The 14,507-nt window shown below is 45.7% G+C and overlaps 1 protein-coding gene across 1 annotated transcript in view; it reads left to right on the top strand.

Moving 5' to 3' along the window:
- Positions 1–14,507, top strand: part of LOC123256931 (acyl-CoA dehydrogenase family member 11-like) — a 28,558-nt gene that overhangs the window by 3,358 nt on the left and 10,693 nt on the right. Inside the window, exons 2-9 of the mRNA XM_044685485.1 lie at positions 2,260–2,492; positions 5,597–5,696; positions 6,342–6,459; positions 6,540–6,682; positions 8,252–8,401; positions 9,395–9,489; positions 12,662–12,761; positions 13,374–13,514. Of these exons, the coding sequence (XP_044541420.1) occupies positions 2,260–2,492; positions 5,597–5,696; positions 6,342–6,459; positions 6,540–6,682; positions 8,252–8,401; positions 9,395–9,489; positions 12,662–12,761; positions 13,374–13,514 (1,080 nt within the window). The remainder of the gene's footprint in view (positions 1–2,259; positions 2,493–5,596; positions 5,697–6,341; positions 6,460–6,539; positions 6,683–8,251; positions 8,402–9,394; positions 9,490–12,661; positions 12,762–13,373; positions 13,515–14,507) is intronic.

Below are 14,507 nucleotides of genomic sequence, written 5' to 3'. Positions count from 1 at the left end.
AACAAATAATATGATGTTAACAGTTAACAAATAATATGATGTTAACAGTTAACGAATAATGTGATGTTAACAGTTAACGAATAATATGATGTTAACAACAAATAATAAAGGGACTAGACTAAATCAGAGTCTTCATTCAGAGTTTATTTTTTTAATATTTTGATAACTTTAAGCCTAATTGTTTCCCTTTACAATCCTAGACATTTTGTTTTATGCATTTAAAACATGATTCCGAGAAGGGGTCCCATAGGCTTCACCAGTCTGCTGCCCAAGGGGTCCATCACACCAGAAATAAGAAAAAACCCTGGAGGGGGCAGCTGGGTAGCTCAGTGGATTGAGAGTCAGGCCTAGAGATGGGAAGTCCTAGGTTCAAATTTGACCTCAGCCACTTCCCAGCTGTGTGACCCTGGGCAAGTCACTTGACCCCCATTGCCTACCAAAAAAAAAGAAAAAAGAAAAACCCCTCAGCCAGAGGGTCTCTAGAGTTTTTTTCCAGCTCTAAACCAATAATCCTGTGAGCGGCTAAATGCTAAGACCCCTTCTAAGCCCCTATGCTTCCTATGCTTCCATCCCTTCTTCCTCAGGTGATCATCACAATAACTCTGTGAAGGAGCCATCAGGTTGTCACCCAATAGATGAGAAAATCAGGAGCTGGAGATGGCGACCTGGACAAGGCAGAGCTGAGGCCCCAACCTGAGCCCTCTGACTCCTCTTTCCCATCCAATCCAGTCTAATCATCTCAGACTGTCACAGCAGTCTCTCTTCATTGTTCTCCCTATCTCGAGACCTTCTCCGATCCATCCTCCCAGGACTTGCTACACTGATATCTCAAAAGCCCAAATCTGGCCATATTGTTCCTCTGCTCAGTAACTTTGTTATTGAGGAACAAGGTAACTCTTGTTTCCAGAAGAAAACACAAACTCCCCTGGGAAGCTTTCAGAGCTCTTGTCTGCGGCTCTAGGTTTATTATATAACGATACTCTACTTTCATTCTGCGGGGATATGGATAGGAAACAATACTTGAAGAGAAAATTCAGTACAAATTATATACAAAGTAATCTCTGGGGGCAAAGGCACCCGCAACTGGAGACGTCAAGATGAACTTTTCTGGAAACAGTTGGGACTTAAGGGAAGCTAGAGATTCTTTTTAAACCCTCACCTTCCACCTTAGAATCAAAACTGTGTATTGGTTTTAAGGCAGAAGAGTGGTAAGGACTAGGCAATGGGAATGAAGTGACTTGCCCAGGGTCACACAGCCAGGAAGTTTCTGAGGCCAGATTTGAACCCAGGACCTCCCGTCTCTAGGCCTGGCTCTCAATCCACTGAGCCACCCACCTGTCCCCTGAAGCTCAAAATTCTAAGAGGCAAACATGAGGAGGAAAGCATTCTAGGTGTGGGCAACAGCTGGTACAAAGGCATGTCAAAAGGGCTGACATATTTATGTCTTTAGATTTGCAGAGGGATTTATGTACATGAACTCATTTAAGTTTTGTGATGACCCTTCAAAGAGGTGGTATTATTTTTAATTCATTTTTGAGCTCTTCCAAGAGTTCTTTTAGGGCTTGACAGCCTTTCCCACTTTCCCTTAAGCCTTCACATATTTCCATTTGGGCATTTTTGTCCGCTTCTGAATTTGTATTTTGATCTTCCTTGTAACTAAAGTGGTTTTTTTTTAGATCAGATTTTTTTCTTTATCTTTTGCTTATTTTTCCAGCACTCCTATGTGCGAGAGAGAGAGAGAGAGAGAGAGAGAGAGAGAGAGAGAGAGAGAGAGAGAGAGAAAGAGAGAGAGAGAGACTGACTTTGCCTATATGTTGAAGTTGAGCTCCTAGAGGGGAGAGAACACTGTTCCAAGCTTGTCTTCTGGTCTGCTTCAGTGCTTGGGGGCAGTCTGGTTGCCTTTGGGTTTGCACTGTGTACTTCAAGGGGGCAGCCAGACTGGTGCACTGTAAGGAGGTCTAAAGCTGCCCTATCTAAGTGCCAACTGTGCTAGACCAAGCTGGATTCTGCTCCCCTCGCTGCCACAGGTACCACATACTTTCTGGATTAAGCTGGACTCTGCTGATAGTCTCATGAATCTTCCTTTTTAAATGAGGAAACTTCTCTGAGATGGGCTTTGAACCCAGGTCCTTCTGAGTCCACTAGGACCCAGTGCTTTCTCTTGGTGCTGCCAGTGCTCGTCCATCTCTTTGCTCCTGAGGAAGGGATGGAATTGGGAGGTCCGACACCAAACTGGGGTGTGTGTGTGCTTCTTTGTAGGTCTTTGCAGAAGTAAACCAGGACCTGCAAAGGTTTGGGGCTCGAGTGTCAGGTGAGATCCTCTCCTTGGGGCAAGAATGTGAAGTGATGCCTCCCAGACTGCAACAGTTCAATGGGTGGGGGCAGCGTGTGGACCACATCCTCACCTGCCCAGCTTGGAAGAAACTAAAGAGAATTTCTGCTGAGGAGGGCTTAATCGCCATAGGCTATGAGAGGAAATACTCCAACTGGAGGTAAGAGCTTTGGTGGAAATTCAAGGGCCATTCCAGGAGGCTCATAGTCAGAGGAAGAAGGGCTGGGTTTGAAGCCAGGCCTGGGGGCTGGTTCTATCCTTGAGTCACTCCATGATGTTGGGCCCTCTGAGGCCTTTCCCCTCTCTGAGTCATGGCATTATAGAGCTAAAGCTGGAAGGGGCCTTGGAGACCATCTGGTCCAACCCCTTGACTTGGTGTGAAGAGCTAACTCCCAACTATTTAGCATGACTTGGTCACCCAAGGAGTAAGAGGTCTCCCTTGTTCTCTGTTTTTAGTTAGGAGTTTTATTATTACTTGCAGGGGTTGGGTATGAGTGGCATAGTGGATGGAGGACTGGCCTTGGAGTGAAGAGAGTCTGAGTTCTGCTTCTGCTTTTGACTTACTCTAGCTGTGAACCTAGCCAGAAATCTGACTTCAGATACCACCTCTGATGATGACTGCCTATGTATGCTTGAGCAAGGCACTTGATCTCTCTTGGCCTTAGTTTCCTCATCTGTAAAATAAAGTGGTTGAATGATATGGCTTTTGAGCTCTCTTGAAGCTGCAGGTCTAGGATCCTATAGGGTGCAGGCAAGCTGCTGCTGTGTGTTGATAGAAGAAGTTCCCACACTGAGATTCCCCTACTTCAGTGAAACCCTGGTCTGGGCAAAACCAGAATACCTGCCCAACTATTGCCCAAAGCAATAATGCAGGGAAAGAGACTTTGTAGTGTAAAAATAAATGTAAATGAATTGATTATTGATTATAAACTGATTTGATACTCTGCTTGTTGTGCTTACAAAGTATCTTCAGTTTATATAATTAAAGTGAAGCTCATAAGTGAACTTCTCTTCAGAGCCAGGCATAAGGATGCCAAGGAGACTCTTGTTATATAAAACTAAACTATTTATTGAGAATATAAGGATAAAGAAAGGATTGCTAACTCTAAGGGATTCTAACTCCACCCAAATAAAACTTCCTGGTTCCGCAAGGAACCACTTCTCCTGTTTCCACAGGCTACACTGATCCTTCCTGATCTGACTAACCCAAATTTTCACTATTCTACAGTAAATTAACACTATTATCCTCATACAAAGTTATAAAAATAACAAAGACCAGCTGGCTGAGCCTCAGCAAGAACCAAGTTAGGACTCTGAGCCTTAGCTGACTCAGAATCCAAACCAAAGACCAGGTCGTTCTTTGGTCTTTTCAGATATAAAAACAATTTATGAACCAGCAATAGACAGTCACTAATGTTTCCCAAGTTGGAAAAGGAAATCACTTAGCTCCTTCAGGTTTTTCCCTCCTATCCTTCTCCCTCAGACAAGAGAGAAAAAAGATGTTACCTCCTCTGAGAGAGAGAGAGAGAGAGAGAGAGAGAGAGAGAGACAGACAGACAGACAGACAGAGAGACAGAGAGACAGAGACTGCTCCCCCTCAGAGTAACTGCCACACCCAGAGACTGTCACAGAAAAACCTTTAAGCTGTCAACATTTGAAACTGACACTCTGTCTCAGATCTTTTTAAACTCCAATTCTTTCTCAAGCCAGCTTCTCTATTTCTTATCTCTAAACTAATATAACAAGACTTAATTTCTAATATCATCCTTATAGTAGTCAAGAAGTGTCTCAACCCCCTTTTCCTTCCTGCCTTTGGAGGGGCCTCACCTGCTACTGAAGCCACTACATCCCATACTTGTAAATATGGCTGTCAGCCAAGCCTATGTGCTGAGCCATAAAGAAATAATTAGCCAAAGCTAATGGTCCATAATCCAGCCTTTCTGTATTCCATCCCCAGGGGGTTCCTCCTGAGTTATTAGGCAGGTAGGGATATAAAATGTTGGCCTTGGTGTAGTGCTGTTTACTTCCCCAAACCAAAGGCTGCTGGTATAAGGGGAGGAGTGCTCAGCTCCAAATCCTGCCTGTTTTCTGGGTGACCTTGAGCAAATCCCTTATTTTCCCTGGGCATCAGTTTCCCCCTCTGCAAAATAAGGTGACTGAACTAGATGGTCTCTAAGATCTCTTCTAGCTTTAATCAATCAGTAAAGAAGCATTTATTAAGCACTTACTGTGTGCCAGGCATGAGCTAAGTGCTGGGGATTAAAAGAACCAGCCCCTGCCTCAAAGGGCTCTCAGTCTAAGGGAGAGACAACCTGCAGGGGACTAAGGACAAACTAGGTATAGATAGGATTGATTGGAGAAAAGCCACTGAGGCCAGGCACTAACTCTCTGGCATCTCATTGTACTCTATTCAATTAAGGACCTACTAAGTGTAAGGGACTGGGGATCCAAGGCAAGAATAGTTCTTGTTCTCAAGGAACTGACATTCTAATGGAGGGTGGGGAGAGACATAACCCATGCTTGATCAAGTAAACACCTATTATGTACAAATCATAGTCAAGAGGGCAGAACATCGGGAAAAGAAAGGTCGCACTCAGGAGATGGTACCCCAGCTAGAGAGTGCACAAAGCAGAAGGGTGGAGGGAGAGAAGTCCAGACCTGGGTGACCACTCATGCTTCATGATCCTTAGCCAAGACATGCTATGTTTTGCTTTCCTCATCTCCCACCAGATGTAGTAGAAACAGTCCTCTGAGCTGCAAACAGGAAAATGGTTCCCCCACCAGGGGGATGAGGGGAAGAAGAGGGTGAGGCCACCCTTTCTACCTCTTATTTCCTTATAATGATTCCTGCCATGGTCAGTAGATCTGAGGGGCCCCCCGTTGGCAGAGTCCTGAGAAATTACAGGTTGGGTTTCAAGTACAAAGAATGGCACATAGTAAGAACTTAATAAATGTTTTTTATTCACTCATCCATTCATCCATCTACCCATTTGTTTATCCATCCATCCACCAATCCATTTATCCATCTACTTGTCCATCCATTCATCCAATTATTTGTTTGTTCATTTGAGCTGAGCAGGCCCAGTGACAAAGCCTTTGTAAGTGAGATCTCCCCCTCTGCCTCACCAAGGAAAGGGAAAGAGGGAGACAAGGAAGTTGCTTTTAAGTCAGGCCAAACAAGGAGACAACAGGAGGTCCAGGGCCTGTCCATGGCCTCCCTCAGCCTGGTTTGCATTGACTCTGGTTTTTCTTTGTGTTCCTCAGCCGAGTTTATCAGGCAGCCAAGCTGTTCATGTTCTCTCCCTCCTCCGGAATGTTCATTTGTCCCCTGGCCATGACTGATGGTGCCACAAAGGTCCTAGAGGTGAGAACAGAAGGAACCAGGGGCTGGTTTCACTCCAGTCTCGCTCCCTTTACTTCCCCATGGCCGTCTTCCTAATCAGAAGTGGAGCTGATGTGAGACTCCAACCCCCTGCTTCTGAGAAGATCCCTTCCCAGACTGCTAAGGTCTCCATCCAGGGTGTGCGAGGAGACCATGGCTTCCCCAGCTTAGATTGGGGCTGGTTATCGGTGTGGTAGGCACCAAGGACATAAGAACAAAAGTGAAATCCTGCTCTCTAGGCGCTGACATTCTTCTGAGGAGAAACAGCAAAATAACGTGTGTAGACGAATTAATAGAAGGTAATTTGGGGAGAAAGGGGATCAGGAAGTGGTCTCTATGGGAAGGGGCACTGGAGCCAAGGCCTGAAGGAAGGTGGAGGAGGATCTGAAAGCATGGGCAGAAGATGTTCATGTCCAGGGAGCACAAGTGAAATGGCCCCAGAAGCCCTGGATCCTCTTCGCCAAGTGCCTCTCCCTGCAGCACCTACTATGCGCCAGGCATTGTACTTAATGCTGGGGATACAGACAAAGTCAAATGTCTTGGGTTTTTCTGCCCAACGTTCCCTTCCTTCCCTCCATTTCTTCCCTCATTTACCTTCTTCTTCTCCTTCTTCTCTAACCCCTGCAGTTGACCAAAAGCTCAGGACCACCAGAAGAAGCTTTCAGTCATCTGACCTCGAGAGACCCAAAGCTCTTCTGGACTTCTGGCCAGTGGATGACCGAACGCAAGGGAGGCTCTGATGTGGGTGAGTGTGGTTAGAGGTCCAGGACCTTGGGGGGGCACTCAGGGCTCAACTGGTGGCCAGTCAAGCATCTCTCTCCTCAGGCCATGGCACTGAGACAGTAGCCTGCAAGCAGGATGATGGAACATACAAACTCTTTGGATTTAAGTGGTTCACCTCAGCCACAGATGCCGACATGACACTGGCTCTTGCCCGGATCATGGATGCTCAGGGCTCTGTGACCAAGGTGAGCATGCTGGAGAAGAGATAAGAGCATCGTATCCCCTTGAGATTCCCTCCTCTTCACTTTCCAGGTCACTGGAGATTGGCCCACACCCCAAAGTCTGAAGTGGCTCTGCTTGCCTCTTATGGCTCCTTGGCAGAAGCATCTTCTTTCCTTTGCTCCCTGATCCCAGGCTCCCTTTAGCTCTCCTGACTTCTCACACAGGCAGCAGGGTATAATGGTTGGGGTGCTCAACTTGGCTTCAAATCTCCCTTACTAGCTGTGTAATCTCAGGCAAATCCCCCTAACCACTCTGGGGTTATTTTATTTAAAAAATGGTTAGACTAGATGTCCTCTGAGGTCCTATAGCCATGGTGGCAAACCTATGGCACATGTGCCAAAGGTGGCATGCAAAGACCTCTCTATGGGCATGCATGCAATCCCAGCAGAGTTAGTTACTAGAAAAGCAGAGGGACTCTGGCTGATCTACTTCCCCTCTCTCCACAGCACCTCCCCACCCCTCTGTACTTATTCCCTCCCCTGAGCAGAGCACTCAGGCCACTCCCCTCCTTACTCCCTCCCCAGGCTGGGACTAGGGACTTGGAGGGGGGGGGGTCTCCTCTCCTGACATCAGGTCTGGCCCCACCCCCTAAAAGATCTCCACTTTTGTTTCTTCCTTCCCTACCAGCCACCAGTCTAGGGCAGTTACCCTCCCCTGCAAAGGCTAACCATGCTCCCTCCGCCCCTTACACCCATCCCTATATGTGGGATGCAGCCCAATAGGCAGCCCCACTCCCAGTACTGTCGTCCCATCATGGGTGTACTATTGTTAGGCAAATATAAGCAACCTAAAAGAGGTTGCACTCTTTGATAGAACCAAGCAGAGGCTGTGAGGCAAGGACATACACCCCATGTTGTAATAAGAAGCTGCCTCCCCCTCTAGCCTTCCCCCACCTTCCTGAATCTACTAGTCTTCTCCAGCAAATTGAAGCCTGGCAGCAGCCCCCTCCCTCAGCCCCCAGCATTAAGTACCCGTGGTGGCAGGAGGTGGCTTCCCCCCAGGCTCAAGCCACCTGGGAGCCCTGCCTCTGCCCCCCAACACGGTGGGGGGCACTCAGTCTTGAGGGTACAGGGTACTGCAAGCAGTCTGGGGAGGCCAGGCAAGGCACATGGTCTCCAAAGGGTTCTAAAAGGTTTGCCATCACTGTCCTATAACATATGATTCTGGAATTCTAATTTGTCTGTGAAGAACTTGGCCATTCCTTGCTTGGAGAAGGCTCAGGGTGGGGACATGCTGACTTTGCTCAGGTATCTGAAGGGCAGCCAAATGATGAAGGGCAGACCTGGGGGAATGGAGGAAGATGGCAAGAGGTCAGTTTAGACTCAAGGCCAGGGAAAGTACTTCTGGACAGTCAGAGATGCCCCAAAGTGGGATGGGCTGCCTGAGGAGGTAGTGAGTTGCCCATCACTGAGGATCTTCAAACAGAAGCCAGGTGACTGCTTGTCAGGTACACCACAGTAGGAATTCCTTGTGTAGAGCCTGGACTAGATGGCCACCAGGATGCATGCCAACTTAGAGATTCTGTGCCACAGGGGACCCAAGGGCTGTCCCTCTTCTTCTTGAAGCTGAGAGATGAGCAGGGACAGCTGAATGGCATTGAGGTACAACGTCTGAAGGAGAAGCTGGGTACTCGCCAACTGCCCACTGCTGAACTGCTGCTGGATGGTGCCCAAGCACATCTGGTGAGAAGGTGGGAGAGGCACTTTGCTGGGTGGGTTGGTTCTCCTTGGGCTCTGATAGTGCTTCTTACTCCCAGAACCCTACCTGCTGGCAGGAAGCTCCCTTCCACCCCAATTCCAGAGCACTCACAGGATCCTGGAACCAGAACTGAAATTGGAAGTCATCTATCAGAACAACCCCCCTCCTCCTCATTTTGGAGGAAACTGAGGCAGTGTGGTGGGGAATCATCTTGTCCAAGGTCACCCACCTAAGTCAGTGGCTGAACTGGAATTTGAAACTAGGTATAGCTGACTCCAAATAACATCAATAATGCACAGTGCTGGGCCTCAACTCAGGAAGACCTGAGTTCAAATGTGGCATCAGACCCATACTAGCTGTGTGACTTTGCACAAGTCTTTTCATCTGTCTTCCTCTGTTTCTTCAACTGTAAGACGTGGCACATAATAGCACCTTTCTCTCCAGGTTGCTGTGAGTTTCAGATGAGATAATAATTGTAAAGTGCTTAGCACAGTACCTGGCACATAGTAGGTGCTTATAAATGTTAGGAATGATAATGATAATAATTATTATTATGATTGGGGGCAATTTTATACTATTTTAATAATAGTGAAATTAATCATTATAGCTAACATTCATATAGTACTTTAATAGCTGTTATTATTATATGCGTGATTTATATGGTGGTAAATTATGAAGATTATTATTATTATAGCTAATATTTACATAGTATTTTAATGACTATCTGTATTATAAGTAGTACTAATGTGGTGCTTTAATAATTGTCATAACTGGCATTTTTATAATGTTTTAAGGTTTGCAAGGCATTTTACATAAGGAATTTCATTTGCTCCAGGGTTCACTTCCTACCTGCTGACTTGATGGGTTCAAGGTTGTGGTTCAAGGGTTGATGAGTTCAAGGTCCTGGCACCTTATTCTCATTAGCAACCCCAAGGACCCCAACTACCATTTGCTCATGGCAGCTGCCTTGTCTCCAGGTCTCCCAGGAGGGCCGAGGGGTGGCCACCATCGCCAACATGCTGAATGTCACCCGGATCTACAATTCCATATGTGCCATGGGCTTCATGAGGAGGTAAGTGGGATGGGGCCATCTTTAGAGTCACCCAAAGTGGAATGGTAAGACTAATGACACAGGACAAGGCACAGAGGGGAGGAGGAACCAAAGATTTTCAAAAGATCTCTGAGTCTCCTAGCTAGATGGAGACTTCAGTGACTTCCTGTCCAACCCAGACCCACAAGCCTGGTGGGTATTTATAGGGTTGGCTCTGTTAAAAAGAATGAAAGACTGAAGATATCTTTATATATCTCCCTATAGATCTTCCTCTCTAGATCTGAGAGGATAGATGGTATGTAGATCTTAGAGATAGTATGAATGGAGGAAGGATCAGGTGTCTAAGACCTAAGCCAGCTATAGTTGGCGAGGGAAGAACACTCACTCCTCTCACAATAGCTATGGATGTAATCTATCCCTCTCCTCCCTGACAGGCTTGATTGGTTAAGCCTGTCAATAGCTTCCTTCTAACAGTTGCCCAGGTTGGGACCCTTGAGAGGTTAGGTAGATGCTTAACCTCACTAGGCCCAACCTGAGGTTGGATTAGTTGTTGATGGGCTATTGGTTGGCTATTGGAAACATTGGTATCCGACTGCTTATTGATTCTCCCCTTCCCAAGGGCTGTGGTAGAATAACTGCTCAGGAAAGATACTTGTTGGTAAATCACTGTATTAACTCTTAATGGGGAAAGGAAAACAAGGTAATAAGTTTGAGGATCTGGGAACCCTATTGCTATTGTTTGGCTACTAAGCTAATTGTTGATCAAGTCTGGAGATTCCTACACTGGCAGAAGCTGGAGGTCTCACCCTCTCACTAACACTGACCTGACCTGGCCACAGCCAAGCCAGAGATTAGGGAAAGCTATTGATGTTGATGTTGATAGATGATTTATATGCTCTCTCAGCTCTACTATAAATGGTATTGACTGATCGATCACTAGCTCTCTCTCAGTCAGGTACAGGTTACAGGTTAGACCTACCCTCTTTCACCCTTCACCTCTCTCTGTCCCAGTTCTTGCTCACAGCTTTTCGCTCTCTCAAGTCTGAGACCCCTTCAACTGTTGTTCCTAGGGGGTATTTATAGGATGGAGCCAACTGATTTTTGCCCCTGGCTCATGGCACCTGGGAACATTCCAAATTCTGAACTGCCAGCCCTGTCAGTCAAGGTGACATCCATCTTATCCCAGATAATGATTTTAATAGCTCCAATGGACTTTTGCCCTGGGTACATTCCAAGGTGTTCAACTGCCGGTCTTGTCACTCAAAGTTGGTGTCCATCTTGTCCCAGAAATCAATATAACAATCCTAAGGATTTTTAAGTATCATGGATATTTTAAGTATGTTAAGTTATCACTGTATGTAGTAATGTAATCATTTTAACTCCATTATTTCCCTTGATTACCTTAAATATCTTAGGTACCTCTTGTGTCATAGATATCTTAAGTATCCTAGTTAAACACTTTTCCATGTAGGAATATGAATAGTTTCACCCTATTGAGTACCTTGAATTTTATTTTCCTTTTATCTTTTTATGTTTCTCTTGAGTGTCAAATCTGAAGACGGAATTTTCTTTTAATATGAGTATGTAACCTAGAGTTTTAATTTTAAAGGATTGCTCTTTTATAGAAATGAATAAAATGGAAATGGGTTTGAATGTTTGTAAATACATTTAGTGGAATTGATTGTCAACTCCAGGAGGTGGGGAGGGATGAGGGGAAGGATAAGACATGAATCATGTAACCATGGAAAAAATGTTTAAATTTAAAAAAGAAAAAGAAAAAAATGTTCTTTTCATCTCTGGGTGTTTCTTCCTGGACTACAAAGTTCAGTTTTACTGGGTAGGTGATTCTTGTTTGTAGTCCTAGATCTTTTGGTTTGTGGAATATTATATTTTTCACAATATGGTGTCTAGTTTCTTGTTTCTTTTTTATCATGATTTTCAGGCAGTCCAATGATTCTTGTGATCTCTCCTGGATCTATTTTCCATGTTGGTTGTTTTTTTTTAATGAAATATTTCAGATTTTCTTCTATTTTTTCATTCTTTTGAATCCTGCTGTCTCATAGAATCATTAGCTTCCATTTGTCCAATTCTAATTTTTAGGGAGCCATTTTCTTGCTTGAGGTTTTGTACTTTCCTTTTTAGAGCTTTCATTTCTCAACCAATTTTTTTCTCTCTCTCTTATTTGTTTTGTGATTCTCTTTTGGAGTTCTTCCAGGAATTCATTTTGGGCCTGGCATCCTTTTAAATTTGTCTTTGAGGTTTCACACATTTCCATTTTGGCATTGCTGTTCTCTTCTGAGGTTGCATTTTTATTTTTCCTGTTGCTGAAATAGTTTTCTACAGTCCAGCTTTGTCTTTGCTTTTTGCTTATTGATGGGGGAGAGGGGAGCTTTTTTCATGACCTTGCCTATATGTTGAAACTCAGTTCTACCTCAGGGGTGGAGAGAGGATTATTCCAGAGTCCCCCCAGCTACAGCATTGGATTAAGCTGGATTCTGCTTCTCTGCTGTTAGCTCTCCCAGATGTTGTAAGCCACAGATGTACTTGCACCAGGGCAAGATGGGTTCTGCTTGCTGTCCCTATTTTCTTTGCCTGAAATCCTACTTCATTCTTTTTTTTTGTTGTTGGTTCCACTGCTCCAAAATTTGTTTTGAGGCATGTGATGTGTGTGTGTGTGTGTGTGTGTGTGTGTGTGTGTGTGTGTGTGTGTGTAGGTGGGTTTGGGAAAACTTGGAGCATTCTTTACACTGCCATCTTGGCTGCCAGAAGCAGAAGTCTGCAACATTCTTTTTGATATGTAACATTGCCCTATATGGTTTCCTTCTGGAGCCTGGTACCCAGAAAAGAGGAGAGCACCTTGGGACCACCCCATATCCTTTTCCTGATTGGAGGCTCACAAAGCCTTGTCATAAATAAGAAAGCAGACCTCAGACCTTCCAGCCCTCATCTACCCACTTGCCCATCGTGAAAAAGTGACCTACTCAAGAAGACCCTCATACCCTTTCTCACCAGCCATCAGGAGCTAGTTCTGGGGTGGAGCAGATTGGACCACAGTAAGTTGGCATTCACTATGGCTGCAGTGAGCTAAGAGTGTCATTAATTATTCCTTGCCACCCAGAGTGGATGATGGGAAACATTGGGGTTAGGATGAGGTACGAGATACACAGGAACCTGATAATATCTTCTTCCCCAGGATAGTTGTCATGGCTCGAGAGTATGCCACCCAGAGGTTTGTGTTTGGAAAGTTCATCAAAGACCACCCATTGCACACCCAGACACTGGCCCGGATGGAGGTGAGAGAGCCCCAAACCCATTTGTCTCTGTCTTCAGCCTAGGAGGATCAGGGCATCTTCCAGGCACTCCCAACCCCTAATCACTCTTTACCTGGCCACCACTCAGGAGCCCTCCTACAGAGAGGACATCCCCATTCCCAAAGAGGCTACAGGCAAGGATGGAGATACCTCACACTCTTCCCCCTATGCCATCCAAGTCATAGAGTGTCAATCTTGCTGACCTATACAAAGGGAATCCTGGGTGGTCATCCCAGCTCTGCTATTCAGTAGCCATAGAATTCTGGGAAAAATCACCATCTCTCCCAGGCTCAGTTTCTTCATCTGTGAAAAGAGGAGATGGGGTCAGAGTGGGTGCCAATAAGGCCCCTTCTAGGGCTAAAAGGAGATGCTCTATATTTTCTCTGATGGAGGAGAGTAATGAGCCAAAGCAGACTGGAAGAATGGTGAGAGTGAGCCTTAAATCAGCATTTGTTGATGGTTGATCCTCCCCCCTGACCCTTTGGGGTTGAAGTTGATCACGCATAGAGACAGCCATCACTTGAGCCAGCCCAGGCTCAGGCTGGCAGTGGCCCTTCCTGGCTCCCTAGTCCTTCCTTTTCCCTGGTTTGACAGGTGCAGGTTCGAGGTGGGTTCCTCTTGGTTATGGAGATGGTCAGGCTACTTGGCCTGGAAGAGACCAACATGGCGAGCACACAAGACTCTCACCTCCTCCGACTGCTGGCTTCTGTGGCCAAACTTTACACTGGAAAGCAGGTGAGAACCCTGGAGAGAGGAGAAGTGAGACAGACAGGTTCTGGGGCTGCTGCTGAGGGCTTGGTCTCACCTCTGTACAGTTCTTCATGGTCCTCCCCTGTCCTCTCAGTCCAGAAGCAGGGTGACATAATGGGACAGGCCATTGGCCTTGAACCTGGAAGACCTGGGTAACTACCACACAGCTACGATAACTATGGACAAAGTCACTCGGCTTCAGTCTACTAATCTGCAAACTGGGGATGTTTTATAAATTCTGAAGTCCTGTATAAAGTGGGGGGAGATGCAAAAGGAACAAGCCTTTATTAAGCATCTACTATGTGCTGGATAGTGTACTAAATGCTTCATAAATCTCATTTGATCCTCACAATAACCCTGGGAGAGAGGGGCTATTTTTTTAAAACCCCTTTCCTTCTGTTGTCAAATCAATATTGTGTCATTTTAAAGCAAAAGAGAGGTAAGGGCTAGGCAATTGGAGATAAGGGGCTTTCCCAGGGTCACACAGCTAAGAAGTGTTTGACACTAGATTTGAACCCAGGTCATTCCATCTCCAGGCCTGGTTCTCTATCCATTGTGGGGTCTAGCTGCCCCAGGTAGGTGCTATTATTAAATCCGTTTTACAGTTGAGGAAACTGATTCAGACAGTAGTTAAGCAACTTGCCCAGGGTTCACAGCAAGTGTCAAGTTCTAATTTGAACTAGGATCTTGACTCCAGGTCCAGTACTCTAACCACTGCATCACCAAGCTGCCTCACAGCTAAAGGCTTGTCTATTTGCTCTTCAAGAACCTTATGAGGCCAGCAGGCTCCATAAAAGAGAAACCTGCAGATACAGAAAGGTGGTGACTTGCCCAAGGAACCTCAGTTTGAGAGAGCATCCAGTCCAAGCTGCACCAAGCCAACAATCCCCTGACAAATGTCATAAAAATAATGGGTACAAGGGAGATATATAGATGTATAATGATGGTGATGATGTGTATCTATCTATGATCTCCTTA

This window comes from Gracilinanus agilis, chromosome 1, assembly GCF_016433145.1.
Source record: "Gracilinanus agilis isolate LMUSP501 chromosome 1, AgileGrace, whole genome shotgun sequence".
In the NCBI taxonomy this organism is placed as follows: Eukaryota; Metazoa; Chordata; class Mammalia; order Didelphimorphia; family Didelphidae; genus Gracilinanus; species Gracilinanus agilis.
Note: the sequence above shows the minus strand (reverse complement) of the source record. Positions and strands in the feature narration are given on the sequence as shown.